The sequence below is a fragment of the Cyprinodon tularosa genome, unplaced genomic scaffold, assembly GCF_016077235.1.
Source record: "Cyprinodon tularosa strain WSP-4 unplaced genomic scaffold, ASM1607723v1 ctg330, whole genome shotgun sequence".
Classification (NCBI taxonomy): domain Eukaryota; kingdom Metazoa; phylum Chordata; class Actinopteri; order Cyprinodontiformes; family Cyprinodontidae; genus Cyprinodon; species Cyprinodon tularosa.
Genome location: NW_024039042.1, coordinates 717,255 through 734,350, shown reverse-complemented (window position 1 = coordinate 734,350; position 17,096 = coordinate 717,255). Strand labels below are relative to the sequence as shown.

The following is a 17,096-nucleotide window of genomic DNA, read 5'->3' as shown; positions in this document are numbered from 1 at the left end:
AAATCTTTAAGTAATTACCCAACTTCTGAGGGCAGCTCCTTACAATGGATCCTATACATTTATGATTAGAGTAGAGGGGCTTTTATTTAGTTCTTTCTTTAGCGATGAGCTAAACTATGAATTGTTTTCCATTTACTTTGTGGGAGTTTTTTTTTTTTATCAAATGTAAAACAAGTCAAGCAGTATAACAATTTTTCTAAGTAGTATAACTGCCTTAAAAGTTTGAGAATCTGAGATTTGAATCTAGTCTTTCTAAGGGGTGGTGTTATTGTGTCAGAGAGCATCTGCATTGAGCTGGATGTATTAGGCTGGCAGCTGAGCGTGCCGCCGACTGTGACAGACCTCTTTGAGCGTCAAAACAAGTCAGAGGGAAGCACCTCCTTGAAAAGTAGGTGCCGCTCTTTCAGGATGTTCTCTCTGGTTGCAGCTTCACTCCTTAACATGTTCTCATGAATATGAAACGGCAGCGCTCTCTCTGTCACACAGGCAAAATATAAACACACACAGAGCCTGTTAGGAATAAGCTGTTTTTTTTTTTATGTCCAACATTTCTTTTGTTTCTGTAAAAACAGGGGAACAGCAGCTTCCATCCCAAAGGAGGGACAGAAGGCATCTCATAATGAACAAACAAGCCAACAAATACAATCTCTCATCGCCACGCCACCCTTTTCTGCCTTTCTTTCCATCTTGTTCTCCTTTTCTGAAACACATGACAACATTTTAGACTCAAACCTGTCCTCTCTGGCTTTATAAGGCTCTATTTTTACTTATGTGTATATGGGATGTCAAAGCAGACAAATTACCTATTTTTTTTCAGCTTTAATATGAGGCATAGCTGCTATAATAAATGCCAATTTTATCATAAGTGTGCAATTTGAAGAGGATAAATGAACTATTATATGCAGTCTGTTGGGGTTGGCAGATTCTTTCAATTCTGTTCTTCTTTCTACCTTGTATCAGATTTGAATTTGCTGTTGTTCGTTTAGACTTTTTTTAAAACACATTTCTGTGTGTTTTTCAGCTCAGGCATCATAATTAACAACAAATAATAGTTACATGGGAGAAAAACAAACATTAGGATAGAAAAGAAAAAAGAATCATGAACACATTCATGATTACAAAGAAACTTTCATTAAAAAAGATGGCAAAATAAATATTTAATCATATGTATATAAATTATAATTAAATAAAATCTCAAGTGAGTATAATCTATGTAAACATAAAACAGATAGGGGGAAATCCTTATCTGCTCCTTACTGACAGATGGCGTTCCACCTACAGGAACATTTTTGGCAATAATACCGTCAGGAACGGGTTTTTTTACTTTGTGGGGAGATGGGGCTGGCATAGCTGCAGACAGAGCAGGGAGATATGTGCTTGCTTGTAATGCTTCAGTATTTCCACTCTTTGTTTCTCTTCTGTTTTCTGCATTTCTGTCTACATGATGAGTGTTTGTCCAAGCCTTCCTTCCTGCTGCTACGCATTTTACAACAGTCATAGTTTCTGACCCAATTTATCCTCCCACTTAATATGTCTAGATTTGCAATTTTGCTGCCGTATATGTATGCTCTGTTGGATTTTAAGCCCACTTGTTTGTTTTTTTTCTATTCAGAAAACATTCTGTCAAATGGCTCAAGATTTATGAAACTTTTCTGTAAAAAAAAAAAAAAAACATATTTTCATTCATCGCTCTAAATGGGTGTTTGTCTAAAGAGATAGTTCAGAAATGAAAGGTTCTTAGGCTCATTATAATTTTGTATAAACTTAGATAAGCTGGCTCTGGAGGCTGCAGCTCACAATTATGAAGAGGCGGATCAAGATCAAAGGGAACCTTTGCTGTTTTAAATTCATTTAATTTAAATTATGTCAAAGCTGTGAATGCTAACCCTACTTTCTTATTATCTATAATATATCAGTTAAAGGTTTTCAAGTTTTACAAAAAAAAATGAACCAATTTCAAATGTTTTTCTTTCACAATTTCTACCCTGCTTTGTTTTACTCTGTTCCTAATGTGACAGAAACAATTCATATCTTCTATTCTCTGCATGTTTCTCAAAATCATTGGTGGCGCACCACCTTCCAATTTCATTTCCTGTGAAAACATTCAGCAGTCGCTGTGTAAGTATCCACCAAATACAAAACATGACTGCAGAGTAGGGATTTATTAATTAATATTGATTGTTAATTTGAGCCTTCAGGTACAAATCACCTGGATTTATACTAACTTATATACTGCTCCTACCTTTTAATATATCCTCGCCATGTAAAATCCTGAACTATCTCTTTAAAACGAGACAGCCTCTGCTTAAAAGAGCAGATTCAAATACCTACATCGAAAAAAAAAACAAAAAAAAAAAAAACAAAAAAAACAGATGCTTTTAGTGCTGACATCTCATCTTCCCTTTGTCAGCTAATACATGGCAGTGAAGCTTAGCCGAACTCAGAGAACACCTCATCTCTATTAGTTCTCTAAACGGTTGGAAAATCTGTCTGAAAGTGTCTTAGAAGGAAACACTTAGGTTCAGATTTGAAATAAAAAGTGCCTCATATCTGGAATATTTCCTTTCGACTGAGTCTGGTAGTAAAAGATGCTGATATATTCAGGTAGATGCCTGCACTGCATACAGGATTCACATCTCCCTTCATGTCGTCAATAAATATTTGAGCAAACTGGGATTCAACAGCATTGTTCTTGTTATTCTTTTCTTCTTCTGCCATTCTGAATCAAAATCAGTTTGAAGGGTACACAGTGAGATAAAATGCCAACCACAGCTGTTTATATTGTGTAGAACTAAGGCCTCAGTAACAAAAAAAATATTTCATTTGGTTTATATTTGTGACAAAATATATGAAAGAAATCATAGCTGTAAAAAAAAAAAAGGGGGGATTACTTTAACAGCCATGACACCCGGTGGAAGGCATTTTCAAGGGTAAAACAATGTTTTGAACTGATTTATGTCCCTTTGGCTTAGATTTGCACCAGAGCCTTCTGCATGAGAAGCACTTACAAAGAGTTTCCTGGTTGCTGCTGGAAAGATTCAGCTGCTCCTGTGGTGGCGCTTCAGGCAAGTTGAGTCATGATGCATCAAAGTGTAAAGAACCCTTGAGGGGAGGCGTTCTTAAAATTGGTTGATACTGGATCCCACCTCATGGAGAGAGGAAGACATCGAGATCAACCATCACCCAGCAGGTGTTTACAGCTCTGATATGTTCCTGTTACATCAGTGGACTGATAGGGTCTGGTTCAGATAGCACCAGTTGGAACACAAGGTCACGATTACATACATCAGATCACAAAATAGCACAATCTTCCCATTACAGCAGCTTTAATAGTTTAAAACCAGGTTTGAATCTAATGTGTTGTTAGCAAGCTTTCTTTGCACATTCATCTTGCTCCATCAACTCTCTTCTCCTATATTTAATTCTTCCCTGTCTACAATCACTTCTCGATACTTTGATATTATCCCTTCAACAACATCTTTCAATAATCTCATCAGATGCTCTATTGCCGGATGCCGTCTCGCTTTACATGAAGTTCAAAGGACTGAGGAAAAAATTCTCAGGAAAATGTATTTCTGGGGAGATGTTGGAGGATTTTTTTTTTCTTTTTTACTTCATAGAGGAAAATCTCTCCTCAGCGACACAACAGCGCTCACTTCAACCTCATTCACAACCTCACACGGACATGACAGCGTTAAAAAAAAAGAAACATCACAAGATAATTTTTTTTACCTTCAATGAAAAAGATAAAAAATGTATAAAAAGGCTATGTACAGAAACTTCTTTCTTCTTTTTTAAAAGGTCTTATCGCATCATGTGAGTTTAACATCTGAGGATTTTTTTTCCCCCTTTTTGTCTGACTGTTAGGTAGTTAAATCAGATAGTTTATTCGTTGTCCATAGATCCATAGACTGAGAGCAGTGGGACTTGAAAACTTGATTTACACAAAACATCCCGCTCACAAACGTCCTCTTTTGTCAAAGTCCATTTAGTTTGACCCTTTTCTTGGTTGATCCTCATGTTTTTGGCTCCAATAAGTCAATTTGTTTTCTACTTTCCAGGTTGCCCCTTCAGTTCAGGTCCATCCTTGACCTTTGACTTTGTCCCCACACTGTTGCTTTAGATAGATGCATTAACAGATGTGGAGGCTGTCATCAAGACTGCCCCTCACTCCTGTGGGCTCTGTGGTAAGGGAAAAAGAATATGGACATCAGTAAGTTATCATAACAGTGTCTCCAATTTAAACTAATTACAATAAATCATGTTTTAAATGTACAAAGCTGTTTTGGTTTTGACTGTGTGCAATTCTTGTGTTATGAATGTCGTGCAAGGTATAGCAGTGAGGGAAATTTTAGTTTAAAAAAATCAAACAAATAGCTACTGAGACAAGGGTGTTTTCCTTCCAATAGTTTGTTTACTTCGAGAGACTTATAACTTTTTCCAAAGCTCCAATTGAACATAAACACATTATTAAAACCCACATTGGATTTTTTAGTTTGTTTTTTTGGTCAAAAGTGTCTGAGGTGGAAGTATCACGTCAAGTGAAGATGCAGTGTTTCGAGCTGCTTTGGAACAAATGGAATTTAACTATATCCCTGGTTTATAGGAATGATTTAAGGCAAACATAAGAAATGAGAAATATACCAAATGAATTTGAGGTTATTTTAAAGTTCCTGAAATGCAACACAAACCTGGCCATGGATACGAACTTGGTTTCATGCATCAGATAGCTGTATCAGATCACATTCACACCATAAATGATCCACTCTGGAATTTGTTTGGGAGAAATAATGGGATCTCCTCATGCAGTCATGGTGCGGTTTACTTTTGTCTGGACCTTGGTGCTAATGCTGGGTTTACAACCACACAGAGAAACAGAACCAATTTAGGAAACAAACCAGTATTTTCTAAATGGACTAAACACCTCTGGTGGTGAAACCCCCATAAAGTCATGCTAATAGTTATACATTAAGCCAGTGGTTCCCAAACTTTTCTTGGTGACCCCCCATGTGATTTAAAAAAAAGTTTTTGCATCGTTTAGCTGTAATGAATTTTATTAAAATTGTCTGTTTTTGTGTAATTGAATTCCTCATTGCAATAAATATATATTCTTCAAATTACTTCTCAAAATTGGTCATCTATCCATTTAATTAGAGCAAGGCCTCCCCTGCAATCACACTAACCCCCCATTAGGGGCGCGTCCCTAAAATGGGGAATCACTACATTAGGCTAACAGGTACTTAGAATCGGAGAGAGAATCATAAAAATCTTTATGGCCGAGTTGGTTTTTACAAGTTTGAGGAATTTGCTTTAGTGCATGCCAACATCCATTTATGTTCTTTTGCTTGTCTCAAGGTAGAAGTTTGAATCTGGGACTGACATCCCAGCTGAGTTGAGAATATTTTGTTTGCAAGTTGGAAAACTGAGGAATTAGTTTTGGTGCCAATCATTATTGGTAATGCAGGACATTGGGTTAATAAGCTATAAAGCATCTAAGCTGTTTAATTTTGTAGTTGCTATTAAAGACTTTCGGTAAATTCTTTGTGCGTGCAGCCATATTAGGTCCCCCGGTTGGCTTAGCGAGTTCTGAGAAATTCTGGGAATTCTATCTTCACATTTTTTTTTCTAACAACAAACTTGGAAAATCTGACTTCTTAGTATATAGAAAACACCCTATAAGACTTGAGCTAATATTTTGTCTAATTCAAGCAAACGGCCACCTAGAGAACATAAAAGCTTTTAATAGTTCAGATAAAGATTATTAACTAAAAATTTTTTTGGATACTTAAGGAAAAATGAACTCGGATAGACCTGTGTTTGTGTTATCTAAGGATAAAGCACAGCAACCAACTTACTCTGAGTCGGGGGAAACTTCCGATATGCTGTGAGAAGTGGTAGACTGGGGTGGGGAAGGCGAGGGTCCATGGACAGAGCCATTAGGACCAGGGTTAGAGGCAGCAGGAGGAGTCAGGACAGAGGAATTAAAAGATGCCAGGATGGAGGACAATATGTCCAGCTGTTCACTGGACGGCTGTCGAACCAGGGGGTTTGGATTTGGGCCTGCAAGTTGGGGGACAGTCTGACCTGGGTACCTACATGAAGGTGCGGAGTCCAGGCGTCCTCTGACATGAGATGGAGGAGGTAGCTGTTCTTGTTGTGGCTCCTCTGAGATCGGGGGAGGAGGAGAAGCAGATAGAGGCTGGTCAGGGTGTGAGGGCTGCCTTGGTGGTAGACTGCGAAGCCACTCCCGACACGGCTGAGCCTGAGCTCCCACCCCGTTAGCCTCCAATTGCTCTCTGGACCTACTGATCACGAGTGGCCCTCCGAGGTGCTCTCGTGACGAGGCTTGTCGGCGAGATAAAGAGTTCAACTGGGACCTGGACCCACTTAGGTATCCTTCCACTCCAGCTCCCACAGCTCCTCCATTTCCACTCAAATCCTCCCTTGAAGCATGGAAGCTGGTCCCATGATGGTTATCCAGTCTGTCCCTGGATCCTGACAAGTTTTCCCTAGATGATGAGACTCGTTGGTGATCCAAGCCTACGAGCCCTGCTCCGAGTCCTAAGCCTAGTTCTCTCCTCCTGGGCAGGAGATCCAGGTTATCCCTGGAACCCCGGGAGTCCAGACGCTCCCTTGAACCCCCCACGGTCTGCCTTCCAAGGGGATCCCGGGACAGTTGCCTCCTTGCAAGAGAGTCCAGGTGCTCCCTCGAGGAGTACCTTGAGGCTGGCTGGGAGAGAGAACCGGAACCTCCGGTTGCACCAGCTGTGGCAGAGTACATACGGCCATAGGAAGCCGCTGGAACACCTCGGTGACCGAGCGTCGAGGTCCGGTACCAGTTGAGCTCACTAGGCACCCTGCCCATGGTGGAAAGACCCTGGAGTGCTGGTTGACAACCAAGGCGGTTCTTCAGGATACCTGCCAAGAGAAAATGAAAAAACTGAGAAAGAACAATAAAGTCCTGGGTGGAGAAAAAGGAGGAATGGGTGGTAGATTTATATGTAAAAAAAGGAAACAGAATAGGGGTAGGTTAAAATTATTTAAAAAAAAAAAGCAGACAGAACTGATGCTTTTAACATTTTAGGTTTGCCCTAAGTCACAGTTAGAGCGGCATGAATCATAATGGAATACCACATCAGTTTTAGATGTGAAAAATGAACATCCTGGGGCAGACATGTAAATGAGTCATTGCTGTGCAAAGAATAAATCTTCCAATGCTCATGCTTTTGAAAATCAGACATCTTATGACAACGGAAGTTTTCAGTTGATGTCTGAAGACATTTTGTGGGAGAATACAAGGAAAATGTTAATATATTAAATATATTAATGTATGAAAATCAAGAAAGACGCAGACTTCTAATAGTATTCTCGCAGCGATGCAAATCAGAAGCGGAAGAATCCTCAAAATGCCCTTTCATCTGATTAAAGAATTGGATGAGAGAAGAGTAGAAAAAAAGTGGTTTTAAATTCTCTCTCACCCTTTCGATGTCTGTGTGGCTGGGTAAGGCCGTTCTCATCCCCACTGGTGAGTGCTGCATCCAGCTGGTTGTTGTTGGCGGCGTCCTTGTTGTAATCCCCTCCAAGGGGACGCTCTGAGCCCCACTTCTGCAAGGTGTCACATTCATCCAGAGCAGGCCAGTAGGACAGAAGATCATTGCCATCCAAATCTGTAGAATGCAAACAGAAGACACTTGTTTTAGATTATAAATATATTTACCAGGGATAAATCATTTTTCCTTTACTATTTACAAAGACAGAAGAACTGGAACATGCATCATTGCAATCATAAAAACGTTTTCTCTTGATTATTATTGATCAACTGGGCTGTTGGAACAAATCTGTGGATTTGAAAGCATATCAATTATACATTCGACTCTTTTGTCTGTAGTTGTAATCCCTGTAAGGCTCTGCTCATAAAATAAAGCTAAAACATTGAATTTGATTGGACGCTAGAGATCTACCGAGCCTTGGATATTCTCCCCATCATTGTCTAATTCTGCTTTTTCAGCTGACAGGTTCTGACATATTATGGTCCTTTAGGGGTTAAGCTTTGTCATTGTCAGTAGAGACTCTTTAGATTGTGACCTTTCAGTAAAAGAGCAACTGACATTAAAAACAGCTGTCTCTCTGCTGCTCTCCCATTTGATCGCAGTGATATATTGATTAGACTCTGCTAGCCATCTGTTCCTTGCCCTCTGCTGTTCAACAGACAACTGTGTTCTTCTGTTAACTTGAACAAAGTTCAACTGATTCAAACTGCTTATCAGGCTAAAAAAGGAACTTATATAGATTTATCGATTGGACGATATTTGGCCTTTGATAAAAACAGTTTGACATTCATGTAATTGTTTTCGAGCGCATATAAAAGGGTATAAGGTATTGAGTTTCAGAAAGAGGAAGGTACTCAATATATACAATAGACATCGACAATTTTCCTGTTTTAGATGTTTAATGTTGTGCAATAAGTGGGCGTGTTTCAGGCGATTAGCAATGATTGCATTCACAATGGATATGATCTGCAAACTGGTTTGATATTGCCCTTTAAATAAGGAGTTTACATGTCCTAGTGGCATGCAACTTTGGGAATGGTGGTAAAAGAAAGATGAAGTTCTGCCATGGAGTTGGAGGTAATCAATATAATTATTAAAAAAAATTAATAATAATATTGATGATAATAATATTGAGGAATGTTATTTTTTAGTACACTAACCTATCTCAAAATGATACAAACCAAAGTAAAAAATAGAACAGATTAAAGATTAAAGAACAAAAGTTTAATTTAAAAGATTTAATATCAAGAGTTAGAAAAGACCATGTAGGCAACTCCTTCCCAATTCTAACCAGACTTATGGCAAATTGAGCTTTAATTCCACACTACACCTACTCCAAAATAAACCAAACCAAGGCAGGTCTATAATAGTTTAATAAAACACGTCTGTGTTTCATACGGATTCTTTCAAGGAAAACTGAGGAAGGAAACTAAATTCCCTCTTACCACAAGAGGGATGTGCACTATAGGAGGATGCATCTATTGGTTGATGTTTGCTCTCAGGTGGCTGTAAATGTTTTCTTATATGTGGTGTGATGCATGTATAATTACTGCCCTCTAAATAAATTTGTCCTGCACAGAAATCTTGCTCTATTTTATTCTATTCTTACATATTCCCATTTCTAAAAGACCAAATATATTTTAATGTGCACAGCCTCTTACTCCATCACCTGTCATTGTATATCTTTCCCTCAGTATTATGTCTATTGTTTGGTCTTTAGAATAAGGTGTGCATATTTTATAAGGCACATCTAAAAAAAACATGAATTGCACCTGCTTTGAAGTTCAGCTTTGCTCATTTTAAAAAGTGTGCATGTGTTTTAATAAATGCAAAACTTTTAGAGTACAGGTCCATGGTGTTTACCATGTAAGTCAAATATTTAAGTTTTTTGTATCTTATCAGAGCATCTTCTTCAACAGGTTGTTGTGTCTACATCTAGGTTTATGGCAAACATGATTTTTTTTAGCTTTCTTTGGACAATGGCTTACCTTTAAACTCTCTTCTACAAAGATCACTACATAAACATCAATTTTCTGTTGATGTTTGTGCATTTAGCAGATGCTAATTAATATTCTATTGATAGAATCTACCATGTGAGCGAAGTAGATATGCAACTCCTCCAGAAATATCATTGCGTGTTTTTTAGAACTTGTCTGATAAATGCTGACTATTTCCATGCCTTTTAGTCTAAGTAGATGTATTTCTATTGTTGATTTTGCATCAGTGCTTTACTCTTAATTTTCTTATCATGCAATGTTGCTGAATGCTTTTTGTTTACTAATGTAACAAACCTTCAAAGCCTTCAGTATTATTGCAGAACAGCTGTTTTCATACTGAGATTCAATGAAACACAAACAGATTCTGTTCTGTTTTAGAAAGAAGAGTCCTTCATTAAAAATAAATAACATTATGGAAAACCCACAGCATTATCTTCATCAGACTGCCAACAGAGTGATTTCAGTCAGAAGCTTGAAGATTTGCTGTAACACAGATGACTAGTAGCAAGAGTAATGGTAAATGTCCCAGGGGATCAATGCTTTGTACTCTTAATTTTATCAAACAGCAAGCAGTAAGAATGATTTATCTTTTTAAGCACTTTTCTAAACATTATTATACATTTATATTTTTCATTAATTGGGTTTTCAGAATTAATTTCAGAAATGAAATCAGTAAAGTCTCTTGTCTACCTTTGGTGCCATTGTTGGTGGGTTCAGTGAGGAGACGCTCGCTATGATTGGAGCGTTTGAATCGCCTCTGGATGCGCCCCCGCAGACGGACATTGTCATCACTCTCAGAGGAAGGGATGGAGAGACTTCGCTCTTCATCCATGGAGAGATCTGAGTCTGAATCAGAATCACCACCTGAATGTGACCAGATGGAAAATAGGAGAGCAAGAAATTTAAGACACAAAGACATTTCTCATCCATGGATGCAATGAAGGTGATCAACTCTAATAAAATCTCAGATATGAGACTGTGATAATAAAGATGGAAATATGGAAAAGATAATTTTTTTAGAGAAAATTTGGAATTTTTTTTATTAAACGTGGGTTGGTGCAAAACATACAAAACATTGATGCTAAATCGCAGTCCTGCATGTTTCCCTGCATCACAGCATGTGACTGGAATGAATAGCCTAACAGCAGGTCTCTACAGAACTTGATCCCATGCTGAGGAGGCAGTTTACCGACTGAATTAGAAGTTTATTGGAGCAACATCACATCTTCATCATGCAAGACACTTCCTTAAGGACTGGAATTGTGCACCACTAATTAGTTAGTGTGTGTCTGCAACCCTGACCTCCATCTCTGTGGAACATGGCTACATCCAGGTCGGTCGCTCCTGTGTGGACGATGTTTTGCTCCAGATTCTGACGTGCCAATAGATTTTCTCTGAGAGAGAGGAGAAATGAGAACAGATAAGAACAAACAACACACAGCAGACCCTAACACATCACAGGGATCCACACACTCATAGTTGCTTGCTATGCTCTATACAAACTCAGTGAGACAATCATTGAGCTCTTAAGACAGCAGCTGCCATTTTAAGGATACATTAGTGTCGCTCTACATGTAGTACAGTACATTGTTAAATCCAATCTTCTTCATCTTTACCCCACTGACCCAAAAAATGCACACAGTGGGGATTTTATTAGGAAATTTCCTCTCGGAGGCAGCCTAACAGCAGCAGAGACTTAATGAATGCTGATGCTCTCATATTTAAAATGATGATCTCTCTGTCATTCAGACCCAGCTTTAGTTTACTCTGTTTATATTTTGGTTGTCAAAGCTTAAAGTACTAAAGAATACATTTTAATGCATTAGAATACAGAATAAATAAATTTGCTGTCAGACCTGTTAAAGATGCAAAAATAGCCCTGAAGTAAATCTTTTTTTTCTTTTTGGTGGCAGTAGCATGATTAACTAAAGAATTAGTCAAAGAATTAGTAAATTATTAATTAGTCAATGAATTAAATAGCCATGTAATACATAACCACATGCTAAACCTTAAAATACAACTTTTTTTATGGAAAAGCAAACAACTTAGAAACTGTATGCCCAAATTACATGTGCAATACATTATTTGAGAAAAAAATCTAAAGACACATTTTATTTACAATGTTGATATAGAAAGTTTGCAGTCACATCATAGGACAGACTTTTCTATAACTTTTAGCGTGAGATTAGCTAGAGCAATAAAAATAACGAAATGATAAATTGTGCGTCAAACTTTTTCCGACGTCTGTGTATTCTAAAGTAACATTGGTGCCTAATATGCTGGCGACAATGTGTGAATATTGCTGTTAGAGGAATACCTCGCCGAGCTGACGGAGGAGATGGTGGAGGTTCCCAGGGTGATGCGGTGCAGCCCACTCTGCTCCAACAGGGATGCATTATGGTAGGGATTCTGGGCCTGAGGACACAATACAACAAAACATACAGGAGGAATTTCAACCAGAGGGCCTCAAGATTTGCAACCTAACAGGGGGTAAAATCTGAGTATTTTGGCCTTTTATTAAGGTAAAGATGACTATAAACTAGTGATGTAAAGAGATCTCTTGAAACATCAGTAGTTTATTGTCAAACTCTAGTATCTCAGAAACACTTCTTTTATCGGCATCATGTTATGGATGAAATATGTAGGCTGTTATTTTGAATGAGAGATATAAAAGTGCATGCAGTGGTTTTTAAGATGTGATGTGTTGACATCAACACAAACATTTTTAAAAGTCTCTGTGATTTTTCCGCTCCTCTTCAGTGCTTCTTTTAAAGCGTTTTTTGTGAAACAAAGGAAAAAATGCAGTAGGTGGCTTGTTATTAAACTATTTCCACCCACAGTCTGGATCTGGCTAACCTCACTACAAGTAGCATCACTTAAATATAGAAATGATTTGATCCTCTCTACTTCAAAATCCAACATATTTAGAGTGATTAGATATTGAATTGGAAACTTAAAATATATGAAAATTTAACTCAGAAAGAAGAGCATCAGTGCTTTTGTCATTAGGATCATCTTAAATAAATCATATTTCCCCAAATATTGTTAAACATGTTGCATCTTGTAGGAATAAATACATATTTTTATGTTTATAGACAGCCTAGAAATAAAGCTTTTTAAATTTTAAAGCAAAACAGATATTTTAATTAACTTTGTCAAACCTAGTTAGTCATAAAAAATAAAATGCGCAAACTATAAAAGTGGAGCAAAGCCCCAGATAGAGAGGCAGCCCTCTCTATTCTGTGCATTATAGAGAATTATATTCATAAATAACATGCAGTAGGACATGAGTCAGGAAGGAGAAAAGCATGCTAATAAGCAGCTGTATATGTTGCCCGTCAAAGTATTCTTCTAATAATAGGTCCGGGCTTCTTCCCCAGATGACTCAGTGATGGAGAGAAAGAGCGCAGCGGAGAATAAAACACACAAACAATTGCTCATCCAAGCACAACCTGCAACACAAATATCTCACGAATGCATTCATGCCTCTCTTGGGGCTCTGTACATATTGTATTCAAATTGTATACTGGGCATACAATGCGCATTCATATAACTTTTTATAACTCACCCACACACTCAGACCGGAGAGTAAAAATAGTGTACTTAACCAAGAAAAGTAGTGGCTAATGTGCGTTCGGCTGAACTAATAAACACATGAGGCAGAAGAAAGAGTAAAGAGGTGAAAGTAGGATAGGATTTTACCAACATGCACAAACACACACGTAGTCACGAAGTAAGTAGCACACAGTGCCTTCGCTGAAGAGGCTAAAGAACAGGCAGAGATCCAGGGGCTGGTGTATTGTTTAATGTGGGTCAGCAGCAAACCCTGAGGGCAGCTGAAGAGGAGCAAACGCAGGACAAGGAAGATTGATGGTTGGACTGAGGGAAGTAGAAATGGAGGACAGGAGGGTTTTTGTGCTGTCAAGTAATGGACACAGTGGAAATGTGCGTCTTAGGGAGAATGCATGGGGATAAAACACAGTAAAAGGATCATGCAGGGATATGGTTTATGGCTTCACAACAGGACTTTAGATTCCCTCTGTGAGTCATTACAGCGCTAATGGCAATCCTGTTGGGATATCAAAGATCATTGAAATCTTTCTGATAATGTTTCCTTTTTATTTCCTGACTAATGTACTGATAACATAAAATACACATTAAAATGACTCTAAAAGAGTTGATATATATAAAATCCATATAAGATTAAGGAAAAACTTACAGTGTTCTGTTGAGGTCTCGGTGGGTCTTCTCCAGGGCTCTTCTTACCTAAACAGGCAACTCTCCAGGCCTCCTGAACTTCGGAGTTCAACACAGTGAAAACCAGCATCACCGAGAGGCCCTGAAACAGAGAAACAGATCAGGAGACCTAAAGGAAAATAACAATATAGTCTGAGATAAAAGTTTTATAAGAGGTAGAGATTAAGAATCCATATGATGCACTTTGTTTTTACCTGCAGTAGGCAGAGAACATCAAATATGTAGTAGAAGGCGAGGATGCTGTTATTTACAGCCATCAGACCGCACAGCCAGGTGGAGGTGGCAACCAGCAAAAGCAAAAAGGCGTTTCGGATAGTAGCACTAAAACAGAAAAAATAAAATAAAAAAATAAAGAAGAAAGAAACAAATGAATAAAGAAATGTATGCACTCCTAAGAATATTACTACTTAACGTTTATATAAAACAGGGGTGTTGTTAGTGATAATGAATGTAAAAAGACTAGTATCCTCATATAAAGTCCACTTTCTGTGAGAGGTTTCTTTCTATCAGTAGGTTTGGTTCCTGCCCACTGTCACATCGTGCTTGCTTTAGGTGGGTGATAACTTCTAAATCAACATAAAATCTATGAAAATACTTTTGAAAAACAAGATTTAGAGACAATACAATTACATTTGTAATGTGAAAAAGAGAGTAGAGAAGGCGACTTACATGACGGAAAGTTTCTTAGTCTCCTTCTGAGATGGGTTACAGGACATCTTGGCTACAATGGTGAAAATCCCTCCATTCATCTGGATCAGAAGAGATCAATAATCACAGTAAGGCAACAAACTGGATGCATTTTAGAAAATCCAATTCTGCTTCTGGGAACATCTGGGATCAGGGTAAACAAATGACAAAAATCAATATGAATGAAATGGTTGCCCTTGGCAACCATTTTGGCTTCAGATAAATGTATCCACACCTCATAGGACAATCATAACCAGTGCATCGCATACCAATTAAATGATCAAATATACGTTAAAACAGATTTAAAAGATCCATTTAAAGGTCGAAGGTAAAGTGAATTCAGTTTGTAGCAGAAACTAGCCATGTTTAACTAGCTTGACCTTTTTACCTTCAAAGTGAAGCTTTCTTCATGATTTAGAGTTTGTTATTTTAAAGAGGAAGCCAAAGAAATATAATGACAGTTAGGACTTCACTGTGTACCAAACAATGATCATTGTCTCAATCTACTTCACTGCTTTGTCAATTTTCTCTTTAGCTTTGAGTGCTTCTGTAATTAAGTGCAGTATATTAGATGTTCAGGGAGACAATTACCAGTAAAACAATAGCAACAGGACCAGCAAAGCTCCAGATGAGTTTGTCATACATGGAGATCCAACAGAAATCTGGGTTTCCGTAACCTTCCGGATCCAATCCGACAGCCAGGCCTGCAAAAAAAGACACAGATAGATAAGACACTCCAGCCACCTCTGTTATGTCTACTTTTGCCACAAAGATCCAGATAAAGCACTGAGACATGCAATGCCTTACAGATGTATTGACGGCACCGCTTGATTTACAACCACAAACTTCAAATTAAAGAGGATGGTTCAAGGGTTTTAGCATTTTAAGAAAAAAAATCTGATAAGACTGGAATTCCATCATTGAAAAATTGGCAAACATATTGGCATATCTACCAAGACATGGTCATCCACCTTAACTGGCAGGGCAGCATAAAAAAGCATTAATCAAAGAAATAGCTACAAAACTCATGGTACTCTGGACTAGCTGCAATTGTCTGCCACTCAGGTAGGAAAATAATTTGACAGGAAAAATATTAGGCCTACACTTTATTTGGTGCTTGTGTAAAAACAGAGTAAGAGCCACAAAAATGGCAGTAGCCTGTAGAGAGAGATGCTGCTTAAGAAGAGTATGAAAATGTATGCTGGGAATCAGGGAATCGTTAGCTTTGGTACCGCATACTCTATGTGTCTTCTAGATGCCAGTAAGAGATGCAGTGTTCAATAGAGAACAGTAGTTCCTCTACATTTGACATAAGATCCCTCCAGATCAGCGTACAGATCTGGGCTATTCAATATAAGACTGGTTGATATAAAAGCCTTCCTTTGTTAGGCTTGTTGCTAGGTCTTTCAGGGTGATCCACTTCCTGGGGTATTCTTACATCAGCGGTCTAAAGGTGACTGACCCCGATCTTACACAACATAAATTTAGGCATTATGCCGTGGAGAGGGAAGCTGAGAGAAAGATATTTGTAGCTGAATACTGGAGAATAGACTTCATCCTTAAACTTACAGTCTGAGATGCAACAGGACAGTTTAGCTCAAATCAAACTGTTAAAATGGTTCACTCAAAGTCTAGTCCAAGATCCAGTTGAACATCTGTGCCCTTACTTAAAAAAATGTAGTTTGCTTTTACATTCTCTTCATCCACTCTGACTAAGATTAAGCTATTTTGCAGAAGTGGGAGTGTTGGTCTAGTGGTTAGAGCAGTGCGTTTGTGGTCTGAGAAGGTTGCAAGTAGCCAGTTCGATCCCAACAGCCTACACTCTGGGTCTCTGAGTGAGACCCATAACCCCACACTGCTCCCCGGCTGCCAGAAAATGGCAGCCCACTGTTTCCCAAGGGCGATGGGTTAAATGCAGAGGTACATGGTAATCAATAACGTTCAATTATTAATAGTATTAGAAGAATGACAAAAATAACTGTCAACAACATTGAGCGATGCATCAAATGGAGACAATAGTAGAGATATGCTTATATATATATATATATTTATATACCGTATATATAAAACTGGACTATTGGATCAGGGGACTAATTACAGATGAAGGCCATACTCTTACGATTCTTATTTTCAAAAGAACAATGAAGGACAATCATTTTTTATTTGAAATTTACAACTATGCAACGCCTTGTGTTGGCAGACCAACAACAATACAGACAATATATATATATATATATATATATATATATATATATATATATATATATATATATATATATATATATATATATATATATATATATATATTGATCTTGTGTTACATGTAGCTGCTTTGAAAAGTATTAAGTAGTTTGGTTGTAGCCTTGCTGTAGACATCAATGCCAAGGCTCTGACATTCATGCTAATGTATATTTGAAATTGAATTGCAAAACTATAAGAGACAGGAAAAGCCTAAATGAGGGCAGACAGACGAGCACACCTTTTATGCCTAAGGCAAAAAATGGTGCGTTGTGTGTCGCTGAGTTTGTGTAAGGTAGAGGGAGACTGATCCGTTCTTGAGGCAGGCGCTTGCAGGCCTGACAGCAATAGAGACGGAGGCCGATAG

At 38.1% G+C, this 17,096-nt stretch overlaps 1 protein-coding gene across 2 annotated transcripts in view; it reads right to left on the bottom strand.

The window, feature by feature from the left end:
* Nucleotides 1-513: 513 nt before the first annotated feature.
* Nucleotides 514-17,096, bottom strand: part of celsr3 (cadherin, EGF LAG seven-pass G-type receptor 3) — a 153,726-nt gene continuing 137,143 nt past the window's right edge. For both annotated transcript variants that reach the window (XM_038293860.1, XM_038293861.1), the window contains 10 exons: nucleotides 15,083-15,195; nucleotides 14,474-14,553; nucleotides 13,999-14,125; nucleotides 13,767-13,886; nucleotides 11,865-11,962; nucleotides 10,850-10,941; nucleotides 10,238-10,411; nucleotides 7,479-7,667; nucleotides 5,856-6,918; nucleotides 514-4,182 (listed from right to left, as the gene is read on the bottom strand). In XM_038293860.1, coding sequence (XP_038149788.1) covers nucleotides 4,155-4,182; nucleotides 5,856-6,918; nucleotides 7,479-7,667; nucleotides 10,238-10,411; nucleotides 10,850-10,941; nucleotides 11,865-11,962; nucleotides 13,767-13,886; nucleotides 13,999-14,125; nucleotides 14,474-14,553; nucleotides 15,083-15,195 — 2,084 coding nt within the window. In that variant the 3' untranslated portion in view covers nucleotides 514-4,154. The remainder of the gene's footprint in view (nucleotides 4,183-5,855; nucleotides 6,919-7,478; nucleotides 7,668-10,237; nucleotides 10,412-10,849; nucleotides 10,942-11,864; nucleotides 11,963-13,766; nucleotides 13,887-13,998; nucleotides 14,126-14,473; nucleotides 14,554-15,082; nucleotides 15,196-17,096) is intronic.